This window comes from Myxine glutinosa, chromosome 4 (genome assembly GCF_964187855.1).
Source record: "Myxine glutinosa chromosome 4, kmMyxGlut1.1, whole genome shotgun sequence".
In the NCBI taxonomy this organism is placed as follows: Eukaryota; Metazoa; Chordata; class Myxini; order Myxiniformes; family Myxinidae; genus Myxine; species Myxine glutinosa.
In genome coordinates this window covers 95240544-95260894 of record NC_136264.1, presented here as the reverse complement: position 1 = coordinate 95260894, position 20351 = coordinate 95240544, and the positions used below count along the sequence as shown (strand labels likewise).

At 45.7% G+C, this 20351-nt stretch overlaps 1 protein-coding gene across 2 annotated transcripts in view; it reads left to right on the top strand.

The window, feature by feature from the left end:
- The window catches only part of PRKCD (protein kinase C delta), a 114062-nt gene that overhangs the window by 41649 nt on the left and 52062 nt on the right, over positions 1-20351 (top strand). For both annotated transcript variants that reach the window (XM_068112996.2, XM_078776185.1), the window contains 5 exons: positions 11119-11150; positions 13230-13315; positions 14560-14689; positions 16275-16384; positions 19425-19503. In XM_068112996.2, the coding sequence (XP_067969097.2) occupies positions 11119-11150; positions 13230-13315; positions 14560-14689; positions 16275-16384; positions 19425-19503 (437 nt within the window). The remainder of the gene's footprint in view (positions 1-11118; positions 11151-13229; positions 13316-14559; positions 14690-16274; positions 16385-19424; positions 19504-20351) is intronic.

Sequence of the window (20351 nt, the reverse complement as noted above, 5' to 3'; positions counted from 1 at the left end):
TATGATAGATGTTCATCTGGCACTCCATTATACAATTACTGATTAATTATTAGAATTACTGCACAATAAAACCTGTACAGTATATGAAGAGTTTAAGAACTAAAGCTTTACTGGGGAGGGGTAAAGCGACTTTCAGGCCACCCTGTAGTCTCAAGCGCTGTTTCATCCACTACCCAACAGGATATCCCAGGCATCGTCACATATTTACCAAGTAGTCATTCGTCATTAGTCATTGAACAGACAATAAGAGCGAAAATAAAAGATAACTTGACGTGCTGTGTGAGCCATCGATTATGTGGGTTATTGGTCTAATTGTGATGGAATGATTATTTTATATTGATCATTTGTCTATTAATAGATTTCACAGTTCGACATAGTTCAATGCCCTTTGTCCATCCATGCCCTTCCACCAGGTCAAACACATTCTTAAAAAAAAAAAAATCCTGATTCATCTCTATTTTGTAGCCATCTTATTTGTCATGATAAAATAGACAATACTAGTGTAAATTGTCGTCCATAAACATTCTTGACCCTGTTGTGGAACGTCAGTCGAGATCGTCTCTTTTTTTTTTTTCTTTTTTTTTCCACCCTCACTTTGTCACCTTTATTCACCTTTAATTTGGTTTTCTGTGCATCTGTTTGAGCGATTGACACAACTTTCAACATCGGAGCACCTACCCATGACACCTTTTTAAAACAAAGTTTCATGATTATTGGATGGAAAATGCAACCGGCGTTCCAAAAAATGCCATTTTCTGCAGGCATGGGTTGCAGGGTGTTTCACGTATCGGGAATAAATGGCCTCGACATTGGCCAAAAAATCAGATTGCAGGGCCCTTTCACATCCTCAATTAACTCATTTATTACCTCTGCCACCAAAGGTGGATGGAGGTTATGTTTTCTCCCCTGTCTGTCCGTTTGTGAACATAATATCGCAAAAAGTTGTGGATGGATTCAGATGAAATTTGGCAGAGATGTAGTGTATGTGACAGCGACGAAATGATTAGATTTTGGTGAAGATCAGGATTCGGATCCGGCTACAATAAGGTTTGAAGTGATTCTTCACCATTGGGAGATAGAGCCAAAAAACGATACAAAGCAGGATATCTCAAAGTTGTGGACGGATTTGGACGAAACTTGGTGGACCTGTTGGGTGTCTGACAATGAAGATTCGATTCGATTTTGTTGAAGATCCGGATCCGGATCCAGCTAGTATAATTTTTTTAAGTGATTCTTCACCATTGAGTAATATGGCCAAAAACGAGGGGTAGATCAGAGTATGAAAGACTGGACCTATGGTGATTTCTGTCATTGATTTTGATTAAATGTGATTCTGTATTGTGATTTTCTGGTCTACACTGGGATACCAAACGTAAACTGTTCACCTGGTGGAGGTATGCTCTCTACTGAGTGCCATTCTAGTTTAATTTGCATCCACCACCACATGTACTCTTCACTTTTTCAAGTTTGCTGCAACATACAGGGCGAGTCAAAAGTAGCGCCCGATTTCTGTTTATATATACTAGGGCATGCCCGTACTATATATATATCTAAAATTATATCCCCCCCCTCTATTTACATGAAATGGTTTGGTCCATTCGCAAAGCCAAAGCGAACGGCTTGCGAGTACGGTGACAATCCCCCCCCTCTATTTACATGAAATGGTTTGGTCCATTCGCAAAGCCAAAGCGAACGGCTTGCGAGTACGGTGACAATCCCCCCCCTCTATTTACATGAAATGGTTTGGTCCAAAGCGAACGGCTTGCGAGTACGGTAGAACCCCCCCCCCCCTCTATTTACATGAAATGGTTCGGTCCATTCGCAAAGCCAAAGCGAACGGCGAACGGCTAAATCGCCATAGCTCGGTAACTACTTCTCCGATTAATATGAAACCTTGAAAAGGCACATCCTCGGGTCCCCAGCAATATACCTGGCAAGTTTCAAGTATATCGGACCCGTGGTTGTCGAGAAACAGCGGTCACAGACAAACACACAGACAAACACACACACAGAGATTACTGGAATTATAGATAGACTAGGGCATTGCCCGTACTATATCTATATCTAAAATTATATCCCCCCCCCTCTATTTACATGAAATGGTTTGGTCCAAAGCGAACGGCTTGCGAGTACGGTGACAATCCCCCCCCTCTATTTACATGCAATGGTTTGGTCCAAAGCGAACGGCTTGCGAGTACGGTGACAATCCCCCCCCCCTCTATTTACATGAAATGGTTTGGTCCAAAGCGAACGGCTTCCGGAGTTTGGTAAAGAAATCGCCATCGCGTGCACAAACGCGCAGGAAAGCGAATGAATCGCAAATTCGTTTTTATTAGTTTTAAAACATAGTTTAACGCCAACATAGTTTGCAAACGTGAAATAAATGAATACGCTCTCAAATGTGCCATCCGAGGCAGAGTGTGTCCGCCACGTTCGGCACACGCGATAGTTCGCTGCTCTCTGATTGGTTGAATCGTTTTTTGGACATAGCTCGGTAAGTAATTGTCCGATTAATATGAAACCTTGAAAAGGCACATCCTCGGGTGCCCAGCAATATACCTGGCAAGTTAAAAGTATATCGGACCCGTGGTTGTCGAGAAACAGCGGTCACAGACAAACGTACAAACGTACAGAGATTACTGGAATTATAGATAGATATAAGATGTGTATATATATATATATATATATATATATATATATATATATATATATATATATATATATTGTTACAGACGTGGCTTGGATGTTATTTACCGAGCGGTTTTATGGTATGACCACGTCTGCACAAGTTACCCGATTGTGCCCGAACGTTGACTAGTCGCGCGATGCTGGCTCAATAAGAAAAAGAAGACACCCGGCTGGATTACAATAACACAATACGACACCAATGTTTCAATTCTCAAGACCTCCGGAGGAGATTATATTCGTACGGAAAGGTCAGATTACAGGGGCTAGAGGTATATTACAGGAAGACAGGCACTTAGACACACTCTTACATTAACCCCGGACAGACGACAGGTAAACGGGACAAGGCTGACTCACACGGGGGTTGATGGCAAGGAAAGGCAGATAGCGATGGCTCAAGGTGCACTCTTGGCTCAAAGCAGGGTACAGTACGGTCCGGTCCGGTCCAAAGATGCGGGGAGGTATCGTCGCGCTGGGGGTGGCGGTGGCTTCTCTCTCCAAGCTGAGGCGCATCTGTCGTCACGTCCGGCGCGGGGCCGCGTATATCCGGCGGGGAGTGACACGCCCTCGGCTCGTTAGCTCCGCCCCAGATGGAATCGGCACGTTGCTTCTCATTGGGTGCGTGGGGGGGTTACTGGCTCCGCCCCTGACGAGGAGCTGACAGCCAGCCCCTTCGGGGTAACGCCGTGGAGCGCATGGTCATGGCGGGTAACCGAGCCGGTGTGAGGACGCACACTCCCCGCCCCTCTGTTGTTGTAGTCGTAGTTGTAGTTGTAATTGTTGTTGTAGTTGTTGTTGTAGTTGTTGTTATTGTTGTTGTTTGGGGAAGAAGATGGGAGGAGGTATGGGAAAGGTCCTAAACTCACTACTGATGCCATATAATCACATTCTGGTGCAACGAAGAGTCATAATTAATGGAAACGAGGCCTTAACTGACATAGATTAAGAATAACTAGGAAGATGTCCGAAAGTTGTCTACGTGTGGTGCGGTGGACCTGGGCACGACATTTAATGGGGGAATAAGGGGAAGGTCGGCTCTACTGATTGTTATTTACATGCAATGGGACTAGGGAATGGGGGATTGGGGAAAGTTGGGGAGTATTGGAGAAAATAGGGGAATATTTACAAGCGGATATGGAGGCCAAATTCCATATTCGCAACATTGCACCCTTCTCTACCCTCGGGGCGTCCCGACCCGATAAATTTTTACCTACTTTAGTGTGGCACGCAATGTAGTTCCCTCTACTATTAACTCTACCCTGAGTGCGACAGTTTTACAGATATTCACAAATGAGTAAATATGTCCCCCTGCGACGTTGCACCCTTCTCCTCACAGAAACACACCCACAGGATAACCGAATCCGGAAAGAATTCTCAAACTAAACATACAGCCGGTAGGGAGCATTATTTACACGACTACGCTGCTATTTACACTACGATCCAGGACCTGTTTTTGGAGGAACACATGCAGATGTTATGCATAGAGAGAGCGCGCTTGCCAACATCGATACACCAACCCACGAGTGCTCTGTGGCCGACGGCCTTTAATAACGTGCAGAGCACCCTTCCCGAGCATCAACAGCACCACCCCACCACCAATCGGTGCAGTCACCATTGTTCATTGGAATAAAAATAAATTCGACAACCCCTAACCCTGCAGGTGTCTCTTGCTCTTCTTGTGGTGCACTTGGTGGTGTTAACTATTAGTGGTTCACCTGTATGGCATAGGTGCCACGTTGATCCATAGGTCCATCCCCGGGTGGTGCTTGGCCGCAAACGAACTGCGGTCCATTGTGGGTGGCCACAAACATTGCGGTCCATATGGTGTATCGATCCCGGCAGCAAACAGCGAAAGTGCAGGCCCACAACTGCGCAGCCAGCACCTCTCTCTCCTCTCTCTCTACCCCAAAGCCAGATCCTCGGAGGTGGGAGACAAAAGAAGCAGACAAGTGAGTAAGGTGGTAAGGGCGCAAAAGTGCACGCAATGTAAGGCGATGCACACTGGGGGCACATGGGAACCAGGTGAGACAGGTACGTTCCTATCGTACGCCCCCCCCCCCACCAGGTAACCTACATGGCCCCTCCCTTACCCCTTACTGTATCCACAAAACACAACACTACCCATAAACATCTACTTTACAAATCAACAAACATCCCTACTGTCTTCCCCGTTCCTCCCATAAACCAAATTCGTCTTCTCTCCCTCCTAACCAATCAAATTTGCCATTTTCAACTCTCATCAAAATTTGCCATCTCCAACTCAACATCATAATTTGCCATTACCAATTCATCATCAGTCCCTCCTAGGGAGGGAGAGATGGAATCACCCCAATGTCTCATCCACGTCGTGATGCGTCTCACAAATCCAACAGCAATTCTCATTTCTGCAACACAAACAAAGAAAACACAGGTGTGGAGTCATCATCATCACCACAGGTAAGTGGCTGCGTATGGTGCGACAGGTTCATCAATCCTAACTATCTCCTAAATGACTTTAACAACTTTACACTACCCGGGGTCTTTCTCCGGCCAAACCATTGGCCCTCTTACACTATGGGTTCTAAAAACCAATTCCCATTGGCCAAACTGTGGTGCTCTTCAATTTGGGGTCTCACTCCCCCGATTCATCTCCCGGTGCCCTCGTACAATTTCTGGGCTGCGACGTGTACCTCTCCTAGTGGGTCTACCCACCTGCACACCTCCACCACTGCAGTTGCCTCCGAGCTTACCTGCTCCTTACCCTAACCTAACTACCAGGGGAAGGCCCTCTGGCTCTCTCCCCACTCCGTGCCCTCTCTGGCACTGGGCTGCCCGATCCACACCCGGGATCCTCAGGCACCCACTCACAACTACCGGCTCCCAGAGCCCACCTGCGGCCTCACCTGGCCGACATCCTCACAGTGGTGGAGTGCCCAACCAACTACACACACTAACAGGCTACACGCCCAGCCATTTCCACAACACTAATGCACCCATTCACAACACCATTCTGCAACCGCACCACAAATGCCAATATCCAACCACAATTTACCTGCACCCTCTACCTAACACTTACACTACCCGCCCCGGGTGCTCGTGAAAGGGGTCCACTCTTCCCCCATCCACACCTTCGCACCATGCACACCACTCCGTACCACTCACTCCAACTCTCTCCACACACCTGTACCTGCACACCTGTGCTCTCACACCTGGTGCCACCTGCACCCTTCTCTCCCCAAGCGCATTCGCGCTGATCCACACACTCACTACTCATACACTGCTCCACACACCTGTCCAGTTGCACACCTGTGCAATCACACCTGTTCAATTCTCACAAACACGGCATCATCTCAGCTAACTACTCCCTTCTGAAACTTGCGCTTCCCAGTCGTCCCTTTAAACTATTGCGCTCCCTCGTCATTATCATCCATACTAATCTACCTGCGTCCCCACTACAGGTATCAGTCACTAACTAATCTTAACGTTACCTAACGTCAATCTCTAGATCCCTACACACGATATATCCTAACCCACCCGGGCTAGTTTTCACTGCCATACACCCCATAAACCTAGTGCTCCTTTGCCCCCCCATGGGAAGGATGGTGGATTTGCCATCCCACCACATCGGGGGTCTCTCACTACCAATTTTGCACATCAAATTTCAACAAATCAAAAATTTGCCAATCATCTGCCAATCACTGTACCATTACCAATCATCACTCTGCCAATCCTCTGCCAATCATCAAATTTTGCTTTTCTCTAATTTTGGGTCCAAAACACTAACCTCATCACCCAGTCTACTCACTAATACCTCTCGGTGCGCCAATTCCTGTCCAAAGCCAGGCTTCGTAAAGCCAAGCCATGAATGCTGGTTGTTCTGTGCCAGCGGCTGGGTGCGTCCCGCATTCGGTGCAGGGAAGGAGGTTTACCCGGGCCGAGATCCCACGCACCATCTCGGCACGGAGCCATCCAATGCCCCGATCTCGACCTGCCGGCGCGTCTCAACAAAACGTGGTCGCCATGACGACCCTTCCTATCCAGCTGCCCGCTCCACCTAGTGGAGCACGGACGCGGCCGTTCAAAGCGAGGCCCGGCACGCACCGAGGGCCCGCTTCGGCTAAAAGTCGACCTAACCTCTAACCTGGTTACCGTCGATGCTTCACCTGCATGCTTACACCCCGCAGCCCGTTCCTTGCTCACACATCCAGCTGTGCCCATGCTCCTCGTACCCTTCCTTACACACCCAGGTACCCTCATTCCACTCACAGCCTTGGTCACACACCTGACCACCGAACACTTTGGCACACATTCGTTGCTCGCACACCTCACCAATACACCGCTTCGCGCCCCCTCCTCTGTCACCTCCTCTGTGACAATCACAGGTGTGCCCTCATTCGCACACCCAACCACGTGCCTCACCACCAACTCCAGCGTGCATTCCCACTCACGCTCTACCATTCCAGGTGTGCATCCTTCCATCCCAGGTGTACATCCTCGCTCACCTGTCACAACTAACTCACGCTCCATGTCACTCTCACTACTTTCACCTCCATTCCTGACAGCGCACTCACCCTTACTCTTGACAGCACACTCTTTCCCCATGCACCTGTCCGTCACACACCTTTCTCGCGCACACTCTCCCGTTACACCCTCTGTAACACTCACCACAGGTGGACACTCTTCCTTACTTCTGACAGCGCACTCTTTCCTCATGCACCTGTCCGTCACACACCTTTCTCGCGCACACTCTCCCGTTACACCCTCTGTAACACTCACCACAGGTGGACACTCTTCCTTACTTCTGACAGCGCACTCTTTCCTCATGCACCTGTCCGTCACACACCTTTCTCGCGCACACTCCTGCGCACACTCTCCCGTCGCACACTTCACCAGTGGCCTCTCACGAACACCCGGGTCCATCTCGAACCCCAAGCCTCTTAAATCACCTGGCGCATCATACGCACGACCATATTGGTCACCACTTACACCGGGTCCTCTTCCTCTTCGCTTCTCCTCCATCACCTGCGAATCCCTCATCCGGTTAACGAGCACATCACGATCCAAACACAGACTTTGGACCAATTCTTTTATCTCCTCTTTTATCTCTTTGTTATCCCCTCTCCGTCGCTTCTTAATTTCGCTCACCCCTTCTTCCACTTCTTCTAATTTGTGCCTCACCTCTTTTATTCCCCGGTACGTCTCCTCAAGCTCGTCCTCCAAGGCTACCTTGACCGTTTCCAGGTGCGTCCTCACCTGCCGGTCCTTCGTCTCCATTACCTCTATCACCTCGTCCAACCTCGTTGTCAGTCCCTCACGTACTATCTGACATTCCCTCTTTGTCGCTATTAAGTCGTTTTTTATGTCGTTTTGTGTCGCTTTTAAACCTCCTAATACTGCAGTGTTCCTTTGAACCTGCTCCGTTAGTCCTTTTTGTCCCTCCGTCAGCTGCTCCACCTCCTGCGTCAGGTCCTCTATGCCCCCTTGCAATTTTACAGTCCCCTTTCTCACCTCCTTCTCCATGTGCTCCTTACAGTGCCTCACCTCCTCGCGCACTCCTCCGACCTCCTCACTCACTCCTCTTCTGATCTCCTCTCCCATCACTTGCATCTCCTGCCCAGATGCCACCCTCATCTGCTCCATTTCCTCCCTGTGAGCATCCAGTTTGGTTTCTACCCCCATTCTGACCCCCTCTATCTGCTGCCCCATTTGGTTAACTTCCCTTTCCGCTTGGTCCCTCATGTCCCTCAATTTGCCTTCCATGGTGTTTTCTAACCCCTCTAACCCTTTTTGCATCCCTTCCATTTGATTCTCTTGAGCGGCCATTCTGTTTTCTACCCCCGTTAACCCATTTTTCACTCCCTCTATCTGATTCTCCTGGGCAGCCATTCTATTTTCTACCCCCTCTAACCCATTTCTCACCTCTTTTATCCCATTGTCTAACCCCTCAAAATTATTGTCTAACTTCTCACTGGTACCCCTCGCTTCGTCCCTCATTACCCCCAATTGCTCACTCCGAGCCCTCGCTTCGTCCCTCATTACCCCCAATTGCTCACTCCAAGCCCTCGCTTCGTCCCTCATTACCCCCATTTGGTTTTCCAATCGCTCACTATTCTTTTCCATAAGGGCCGTCATTTGTATAAAAAAAAGTTCCAATCTTCCCAGCGGCGCTACTTCGGTCGCGGGCACGGTGACCAGCGAGGCGCCTTTTTGCGCGCCTGAAGCATCGTGCGCGAGAGCGCCATTTTGTGCACCTGCTACCCCCGCTGTTTCGCTCTCCTCATGTCCCTCATGTCCCTCATGTCCCTCAATTTGGTCCTGGACCGACCCTGCCTCACTCTCCCCTACCGGACCCCAGCCGTGTTGATCCGCCATAGCGCGACTTGCAAAATTCGAGTTTCGTAAAACAAATACAAATTTCGCCGTTATAATTTCGCGCGGGAAACGCGCTCCGAATCGATTCTACTTGTTACCAATTTGGGCCTAATAAATTTAGTCCCGGGTTCGAATTCCACTCCTCGACACCAATTGTTACAGACGTGGCTTGGATGTTATTTACCGAGCGGTTTTATGGTATGACCACGTCTGCACAAGTTACCCGATTGTGCCCGAACGTTGACTAGTCGCGCGATGCTGGCTCAATAAGAAAAAGAAGACACCCGGCTGGATTACAATAACACAATACGACACCAATGTTTCAATTCTCAAGACCTCCGGAGGAGATTATATTCGTACGGAAAGGTCAGATTACAGGGGCTAGAGGTATATTACAGGAAGACAGGCACTTAGACACACTCTTACATTAACCCCGGACAGACGACAGGTAAACGGGACAAGGCTGACTCACACGGGGGTTGATGGCAAGGAAAGGCAGATAGCGATGGCTCAAGGTGCACTCTTGGCTCAAAGCAGGGTACAGTACGGTCCGGTCCGGTCCAAAGATGCGGGGAGGTATCGTCGCGCTGGGGGTGGCGGTGGCTTCTCTCTCCAAGCTGAGGCGCATCTGTCGTCACGTCCGGCGCGGGGCCGCGTATATCCGGCGGGGAGTGACACGCCCTCGGCTCGTTAGCTCCGCCCCAGATGGAATCGGCACGTTGCTTCTCATTGGGTGCGTGGGGGGGTTACTGGCTCCGCCCCTGACGAGGAGCTGACAGCCAGCCCCTTCGGGGTAACGCCGTGGAGCGCATGGTCATGGCGGGTAACCGAGCCGGTGTGAGGACGCACACTCCCCGCCCCTCTGTTGTTGTAGTCGTAGTTGTAGTTGTAATTGTTGTTGTAGTTGTTGTTGTAGTTGTTGTTATTGTTGTTGTTTGGGGAAGAAGATGGGAGGAGGTATGGGAAAGGTCCTAAACTCACTACTGATGCCATATAATCACATTCTGGTGCAACGAAGAGTCATAATTAATGGAAACGAGGCCTTAACTGACATAGATTAAGAATAACTAGGAAGATGTCCGAAAGTTGTCTACGTGTGGTGCGGTGGACCTGGGCACGACATTTAATGGGGGAATAAGGGGAAGGTCGGCTCTACTGATTGTTATTTACATGCAATGGGACTAGGGAATGGGGGATTGGGGAAAGTTGGGGAGTATTGGAGAAAATAGGGGAATATTTACAAGCGGATATGGAGGCCAAATTCCATATTCGCAACAATATATATATATATATATATATATATATATTTCTGTCAGTTGATTGTTTGTTTGTCATTTGTATTACAGTGTACAAGAAGGTAGAAATAAATGAATGACATGTTTATCGAACCATTTATTCGGGGAAAAATTATTATGGGGGAAACCCTTAGCTACATTCGTTGCCGTTTTCGGACGACCGGGCTTCTTTGCAGACCCTCTTGCTTCAAATTTCTCGACAATCAATCGTATGTTTCTTCCCTGGGGTGGGTTAATATCGAATTACTGTGCTAAACGGCGTGCCACCATCGTTGGTTGTTCATTACATTTGTAGTAATGTTTCACGGCCGCAATGCGTTGATTCATTGAAAGGTAATTCATGGTTCAATTTGGTGCAACTTCAGTAACTTTCCAAACTCTCAGCAATAACCTGCAAAAAAAAAAAAAAAAAAATTAAGAAAATTCATAATCTGCAAGACAATTATTAACAACATGACATCCCAGAAAGAATCTGACAGTGAAAAACAGAAATCGGGAGCTACTTTTGACTCACCCTGTATTCTGGATGATTTTCCCTGCAACAGTGAATCTTGATTGACTTATTGTGATGGACAATATTTGTTCACAAAACTTAGATATAACATCCAGAATAATATGTGGATGTAGCTCAAGCAAACTGGGCTTGGGACTTGACCTCTTGTTTTCCTCTCCAAGGATACTTCCTATTTTCACATCTTCTGTTTGGAACAGTGCTTAAGTAGAATGTGCTTATTGTGAAAGTCAACACAAGTAGTAAACTTACCCTTGTGTGATCTTTCTCCCCTAGGGGTCTCAACAAGCAAGGTTACAAGTGCAAACGTAAGTATGGAGAAAAAGCCAGGGGAGTGTTTACTGAGTAAAGTTCTCTAATCCTTGAATTGGGTGGTGTGAGTCTTCCAAATGGAACTTTCATTTGCATAACCTTAAAAAATACTTGATAGTTGAAATTTAGAATCATTGTGGTGAATAAAGCTGTACTAGATTGACGCAGTGATTTTCATTTTATTTGAGGAAAACTACTTCAACCAAAAAACTGGCAGGATAGATTATAGGTATGCGCACTCTCACCTGAGCTGTCTCGCTTTGTTTCAAATCTCCACCCAGCTACAAATCAATAAATTAATTATACGTTTCACAAGCAGGTGATGCCTCAGGATGCTCTGGAAGAATCGTTTGCTAGCACGGGTTGGTGGTGGATGGTAACTATCCCATTGTGTCTTCGGTGAAGAGTGGGCGAGTTATCGGCAGCACCCTGAACAAATTTCTAATTTCTGCCACCTTCAGTCGAACATCAGGCCTGCCCAGCCAGTTTGTGAAATACTTGGTCCAAAAACATTACTTGGCCGATCGCACAAGAATCTGGAAATAATTGTGGCAGTTTAAGAAGCATTTGTAATACACTTTGACCAAATTATTTTCAACTTTATGCATAATTTTTAATTTTTAATACAGTGGAACCTTGACTTACGAGTTTAATTCGTTCCGTGACCGAGCTCGTAACTCAAATTGCTCGTATCTCAAATCAAATTTCCCCATTGAAATGCATTGAAATGCTATTAATCCGTTCCAGCCCGCCAAAAACCACACCAATTTTTTTTTAAATATACAGTATATATAAAAATATCTCGCGCTTTATATTTCACCTGTATGCAGCATACAAGTTGGCAGGATGGCCTGGACTGGAGGTACGTACACTTGACTCTAAACTGTCCAGCCTGGGTTTGAATCCCGACCCAGCTATAACCTGTCATGTCGGTGTTTCACAGGCAGGGTGATTCATCAATGTGTGTACCGCTAAACTGGGCGCCCCGTTTGCGTCCCATTAGTTGTTGGATGTTAAGGATCTCACCGTGTTTTCCACAAAGAGAAGGCGAGCTATCGCCGGCATTCTGAACAAGTTGTGGCCTGGCATGCTCTTCTCCTCTGCCGTTATATACGTCCTCCTCGACACCTAGCTCATGTTTTTCGACGATTGCGTGTTTTATATCCAAGCACATCATCCTCTTCTTCTTCTCAGCACTGCACTTGCCACTCACTTTCTTAGGCCCCATGGTTAAAACTAAGAAATTTTCCGAAATAACCAAAATGCGAGAAAAAAAAATGCAGCGCTGTACGACAGAGATACGTACTGTACTTGCACGGCAAGATAACCACGTGACCAGAACCCACCTGGCGGCGTGAACTCGAAATAACCAAAATGCGAAAAAAAAAATGCAGCGCTATACGACAGAGATACGTACTGTACGTGCACGGCAAGATAACCACGTGACCAGAACCCACCTGGCGGCGTGAACTCGAAATAACCAAAATGCGAAAAAAAAAATGCAGCGCTATACGACAGAGATACGTACTGTACGTGCACGGCAAGATAACCACGTGACCAGAACCCACCTGGCGGCGTGAACTCGAAATAACCAAAATGCGGAAAAAAAAAATGCAGCGCTATACGACAGAGATACGTACTGTACGTGCACGGCAAGATAACCACGTGACCGGAACCCACCTGGCGGCGTAAACTCAAAATAACCGAAATGCGAAAACTAAAATGCAGCGCTATACGACAGAGATACTGTACTTGAACGGCAAGATAACCACGTGACCGGGTGGCGAAAGCTCGTAACTCGGATCTCGGCTCGCATCTCAAAGCAATAAACCACCGGAGCGACGGCTCGTATCTCGAAAAACTCGTAAGTTGGGGCACTCGTAAGTCAAGGTTCCACTGTATAATAATATTTTTAATATTTGATACTTTTAAATACCTTTGATAAATTATTATTAAAGAATCTCATGGTAACTCGTGGAAAACCAAGTGGTTGCTTATTCTGCTGCTGCTGTTTGCTTTGGTTGGTACATTAATTTTGTAATGTGAAATGTTGGCACATGCCTGTTTTTTTTCAGAATGTAATGCTGCCATTCATAAGAAGTGTGTTGAGCTGGTCATTGCCAAGTGTGCAGGATCAGCGACCAACAGCAAGGACACACAGGTAAGCTGAAACCACTTTCATAGTTATTGAAGCTAAAATTCATTATTGTGTGGGTCGCTTCTCATCTTCACCAGGTGCTCTGTCATATTCCTAGCATGGTGTCCTGACGACCCTGAACGACACAACATATTGGTATACTGCCATTCCCAGGCCCGGATAAAGGAGAAGGATTGTGTGCATGGCCAGCTCCCGTGACACATTAAAAAAGACAAAAAAAAGCCATTGCTACTGAAATGGATAAGAGATCGAACCAAACTTCTAGTTGTAGCGGAAGGAGTAGCACGATGGACAATGCACGATGACTAGTAGGAGTTGAGGCCCTCAACTAGTTCGAATGGATGTTTCTAAACGGCTAGATATTACTTTAAAATGGGCTGTTGGAATGTTTGAATTTGTACGAGGAATCTGTATGAGCCCGACAATTAGTTAATGAAATGGAACAATGCAACTTAGATATACTTGGAGTGACGAAGTCAAGATGCACAAGATCCATTAAAATTTCCATCGATAAAACGACAGTAATATACTCTGGAAGAAAAGATGACGTCTGCTATCAAGGTGCAGCAATATTCCTGTCCAGAAAAGGAAATGCGGCACTGGTAGAATTGAAATCGATGAAAGGCTGAAAACAGCAAGAGTTAAAACAAACCATGCAAAGATTAGTCATCCGATGCTATGTGCCGACGGCAGATAGTGAACATAGTGTGACAGATGGATTCCACCAATTACAGAGGATTATCAATGTGGGACACTTGAGCATGACATGCATTATGATGGAGAACTTGAATACAAAGATAGGATGTGGCAAAGAGATAGGACCACCATGCATAACACAAAGATAGGGCCACCACGCATGAGAAAGGACAATTGGACCGCACGGTACTGGAGTTATGAACAACAAGTCTGTAAAGGAACCAGACAAGTCATCGACTGAAATCTGGGAAGACCTCGGACGAATTGGAAAACAACGGTCGCCAATGACTTCAAGCCAATGGACATCAAATGGGATGGAGCACTCACTGTCAAAAGACAAATTGTATCCGATCTTTGTGACATACGTCACGTGCGTGCTGATGTGGGTCATTGTGAGCGGGTAGGGTAGTCATTATATGACGATGTATTTAAAGGGATCTATGTTTCGATATTTCTCTTGTATTTCAACATTGTTGATAACATTTGTACAAAATGGCATTTCCATTTACTAGTAATGTTGAACTCTTTAATTGGTCATTTTTTGTACACAGCTCATCAAAGAACGGTTCAAGATTGATATGCCGCATCGGTTTGAAGTTAAAAACTATATGGGTCCCACGTTCTGTGACCACTGCGGAACGCTGCTGTGGGGTCTGGTCAAACAAGGCCTGCAATGCGAAGGTACAACCAAGTCCGGGCCTTGCAAAAAATTGATGTACTTGGTCATTAATGGCTCCTGTGAGGCTTTCGAAGGGCAATTCTGAACTACAGCTGCTTTGGGATTCACAAAATAGTACTTTATTACCTTTATTTGATTTTACATGCTATAGAAATAACAACAGGTCGATTGACTCAGCTCATCATCCTTATGAGGTCGGCAGAATGAGTACCAGCTTCCTGGTAACAGGGGCTTTAACAATTAACAGTTTAATTAACAGGGGTTACTTTAACAGGTAACAGGGGTAACAGGATTTGGGGCGTTTAAACGGTGGTAGAAAAGATCAAGGTTTTGGATGGGGGAAGATGAGAGATGGTGGTGAACAGCTGTTTTAAAGACCTGGAGGGAGGAGTGGGATTGAAGAGAGTGTGGGAGTTTGTTCCAGAGGCGGGAGAAAAGAGGAATGAAAGAGTGAAGGTGAGCAGAGAGTCTGGATTTTGGCAGTTTCACCAGAAGGCGGCATTGCTGTGCTTTCACAAAATAATGCAACCAGCAGTCACAGCCTGCATATGAAACAACAACAACCAGAAGCACAATTTGTCTGAATTTCCTCTTAACAAGACTCCCAGTAACAGGATAAAAATGGAGCAGCAAACAAAATGATAACAAACACTGTCAGCAGTCAAAGGGCACGCACAGCTTCCTGAATCGAATGCTAGCGCAATTATAAAGGGGGGAAAACTCTCCAAAAAAGTATTAATTGTATAGTCTGATGCATTGTGAGGATAAAGTGTGCAATTGTATAAGTGCACAGGAAGACTGTGGGAGGTGGTGGTGCGGAAGGGAAGTGTTGATGTTTGTTAAGTTGTTATGGAAAGGAGGTTGTGATTGGAGGAAGGACCTGAGAGCGATGTGGTTTGCAATGGCAGGTGAGGGGAACTGATAGGGCACGTATATGAGACAGAGGAAAGAGGAAGAACTTTCTGCCATGGCTGTTTTCTTTGGTTGCAAAACCTCTGTCGTGCCTCTCACGAAAATATTGTCACAGAAAGATATTTTGCTTGAGGCACATCAAATGAATTGAGGAATTTTGGAATTTTTGCAATAATTTATTTTATTTTATTTTAACAGAAGAGAGTTGTACAGGATTGTGTAATTTCTGCTTTCGGGAACTATTATTTACTTGTATACACTTTACCATCTCCAGCACCAACACACAACTTTGATTTATTTATTTATATATACACTGTACCATCACCACTGCATACCACCTTGAATTGTTTATTTATTTATACACAATTTACCACCACTGCATACCCCCTTGAATTGTTTATTTATTGATACACAATTTACCACCACTGCATACCACCTTGAATTGTTTATTTATTTATACACAATTTACCACCACTGCATACCACCTTGAATTGTTTATTTATTTATTTGCGAAAGTTTTAATTTATTTTATTTATTTATTTATTTAAATATAAAATCTACACATCCAACATTTAAGGTATGTTTATGGGCTATGTCCTAAATGAGGACTTGTATTCTTGTTTGTTCAACAATGAATGCAATTTTGTTTTCTTCGTGCGCCCATTGTTTCTTCAGAGTGCAAAATGAATGTGCATCACAAATGCCAGAAAAAGGTGGCAAACCTGTGTGGTGTTAATCAAAAACTCATGGCTGAGGCCCTGGCTCAGATTGGCTCATTACAGCAGGTGAGGAGGAGGGTGGGAAGGGGATGGGAGGTGAGTTAAGGGGAGGGGAGTAGGGGAGTGAATCTCGCCAGTTTGGTTCATTGAAGATATCGACGTTGGCAAAACATGTTCTGTACTTTCATTCGTTTAAAGGCCAAAATATGAATATGTAGAAGTTTTAAATTTTTTGCCATTCACCAAGACATATAGACACCGTTGAAGATTACTACTACAAGTACTACTACTACTACAACTACAACTACTACTACTTATTCTTCTTCTTCAGTGGCCACAAATACTTATTGGGCCAGCTGCCTGATTTTTTTTTTTCCCCTTTTCACACCCCTGTCGCAAACACCGTCTCTCCCCACCCCACCTGCTCATGTCACTCTCCGCCACCTCCTACACCTCCACTTTGGTGTCACTTTCTCTTCCTGCTGATTGCATCAATATCAAAAGCCTGTCTGACCACATTCCCCTCTAATCTTCACAGCACTTGCACTGAACAATGCAGATGTGCCTTCCATACCTTTTCACCGATATCCTTTACTCCTACCCGCACCCTGTTATCCTCATTTTCTTTAGATATCTCTGCATGAGCCCTATTAGCACCTGCATCTCTGTCCTTTGCAGCAATCTCTCTTCCTTTCTCAAGGCCTCCATTCCATATATACAGGAGAACCAGTCTTATTACCATTTAGTAAATCTTTTCCCTTGATGTAAGGAAAATCTTTTGACAAACAACAATTCCCATGGTAACTCTCATCTGGCTCCCTCAATAAGCGCATCCAACACTACTACAAACAGAGGACAACTAATTGCTGAACAATGAAGTAAACCTACCTTTATTTTTAAATCCTCTCAGTAACCATTCCTAGCTCCTACTGATGTTTAACCCCCTCATACATTACCTCACTATCTTTACCAGTCTTTCAGGTACCCCTTCTTCCTCAGGTACCAGTACGCAACCTTCTTAGGAAACCTAACATATACTTTCTCCATATCCATGAACAGACTATACAATTTACTGTTCCCTTCCAAAAATGTCTCTAATTGAGAATGAAGACAGCATCTATTGTCCCCCTACCTGGGATAAACCCAAACTGCATCCACTCGATGTCCACCAACTATCTCCGCCTACCGTTCCTCACCCTATTCAATATTTTGAACACTTGCTCGATCAACTTTTTGCCCTTTAATTCTCATATTTTCCCCTTATTCTGTAAATAATAGTGATAACCATTCTTTTCATGCTGTGGGGTGCATCGGGCTGCCGAGGCAGTTTAATTGGCTGAGGATTACGCTCCTAGATGGGTCGCCACTCCGATGCAGGATACTCGAATGGCTTCTAGCACGATACTCGAATGGCAGTATACTCGAGCCAGTAAGCTGGTACTCATTTTGCCGACCTCGGAAGAATGACAGGCTGAGTTAACCCACCCGGTGTTATTTCTTCAGTGTGACAAGGGCTGAAACTCAAGACCCTAAGATCTTAAGCCAGGCACGTTAACCATTAAGCCAATGCCAAGCATATTCTTGTAGATAGCCACTAAGTATCTCTCCTGCCAATCCTCCGGTATCCTTTCCTCCTCCCAGATCATAAACAACAACTTGCAAAGCCAGTCCATTCCTCTGCCTTGAAATCCCCAAAACCTCCTCCCACTCTTTGCCTCTTACTGCCCCATAAACATTGCTGGCCTTGCCTCATACATCCCTCTTATTCTCCACATATGCCTTCCATATATGAAGAATGTCCTCTTTTATTGAGGTGTGCTAACCACCGTGTGAAGCAAGGAGAAGCTGACATTTCTGGCATTAACCCTTTGCCGTTGATCCTCTTTTGTACTGAATCCAAGGGAGCTACCAGTAGTTGAGAAATACTTCAACTATCTCCATTGTGCTACTCCCTGCCCACTTGGTCCCTTGAAAAACAATCCCGGCACACTCTTCTAATCACAATATCCACAATCAACCTACCCTTTTTTCTCAAACTTTCCAAGGCCTAATTCTAAACTTTGTCTTATCTTGCACCTGAAATGCTTTGTACAGTTGCCAAAATGATAAGTGAGTGTGCATGCTCACCCTGGAAATTTGGAAGGAGGTGGGCTTTGGGTGAGTTGGAAGGGGGAAGAGGGGATTAACCAGGGTAGAAAATGTCATGGTTGTGGATTGGGGGCAATTTGAGATGGTGGTGAACAGCTGGTGGTGAAGACTTGGAGGGAATAACGAGATAGAAGAGAATGGGGCATTGGTTCCATGGACGACGGGAAAAAAAGAGGAACGATTGAGTGGAGGTGAGCAGTGATTCTGGATTTTGGGATTTTCACCAGTGCACCCTGTAGGAACCTGGGTTGAGGGCATGGAAAGCATGGAAAGAGCAGAGAGTGCAAGGCCAGAAAGGAGGTGTTCAAAGACGAGCGACCTTTCTGTGATGGCAAAGTGATAGACCCATAGACTCGGCTTAATCACGGGAGGTTCCAATAATTTTGAAGGCCTTGGTTTCCACGGCGTCAAGCTGAGCAAGGTGGTTACACAGATAAATGTGCAGAGATTCGGAGCTATCAGTATATTCAAGTGGGAGTGTTTATTACGTACACTCAAGAGGAAGGAGTATGTTGAGAAAATTAAAGGTGAGAAAAGGAAAATAAAGTGGAAGGATCGGCGAGACAGAATGTAAGAGCAGTTAGTTTGGGGGTACGAAAAGGAAAAGCAAGTTTGAGAAGAAAATGCAGTAGAGGAGGAAAGCAGCATCTATGAAGCATGAGGGGTGAGTGTGGTTACATTTTGCTGTATTTGCGTCTTGCCTTTTTGAGTCCCTAATTGCTGCGTACAAAGCATGTGATGTTATTTGCAACAAATAATGAATCCACACATGGCTGCCTTCACATAAACTGCTGGGAATTTGATGTATTTTGATGATGCACCCTTATTTGAAATAACGATATTAATATACTGTGAATACCGTGCTTGATCAGATCTAGTAAACGAACACCTCCTAAAGTAGTAATATTGTTTTTATCCTGATGAGGCAGTTTTGTGAACTTGTCTTTGCTGCACACAGACAAAAACTCAACGAGACATGGACAAGATGGACCGTGAAGCACCGATGGATTTATATGAGCCTGGACTGAGCTTGTCAGGTGATAACCAACCCTCACTTCAGCTGTATGGAAATATTTGTAACCGCCACTTTGCTGTACTCTTATCGTGCTACCTTTCAGTGTGTCTGCACCACTATTTCCTAATGCCCATTTATCCAGTCTCATCTTTCTGTCCTTGTACCATCTGACCCGTCTTGGTTGATACCATAACATAAGGGCCATGACCGTGCCTTCTGAAGCTTTGACTCTTTTGATTGCACATTTGGCTTGCCGATGAAGACGATGTAGAAACGTGTAACAGTGCTTATTCCTAACTAGCGAGGTACCCGTGCTACACACGGGTAGAGGTCCCGAATCCCCCAAAAAATATTTTCAGAAATGTGATGAAAACTATCACCCACTTTACGACTCGTGCAGGGACCCCAAAACTTGTACGGAGAATTTTGTGGGGCTGGCACCAAAACTGTGGGAGTAGCACTGTGTAAAATCAATGTACCTTTAATGCTGATGATGGAGCTGATGTTACCGAACAGGAGAATGTTTCCACGTGCAGTAAATGGCAAAGTTGTCAATGCCGAACCTGTGAATGGGTTTACACACACACACACACACACACACACACACACACACACACACACACACACACACACACACACACACACAGAGAGAGAGAGAGAGAGAGAGAGAGAGACAGACGGAGACAGACGGAGAGAGAGAGAGACGGAGAAACTCAGCTCTCGGAAACTCAAAATCATAATTGTATTGATAAACCTATGAAACCTCCCACCCACCTTTGGACACTCGCTGGGACCCCAAAGGGTTCCACAGGAAGTTTGGTGGGGCTAGCCCCAAAACTGAGGGAGTATTTCCGGGACAGACAAAACAGA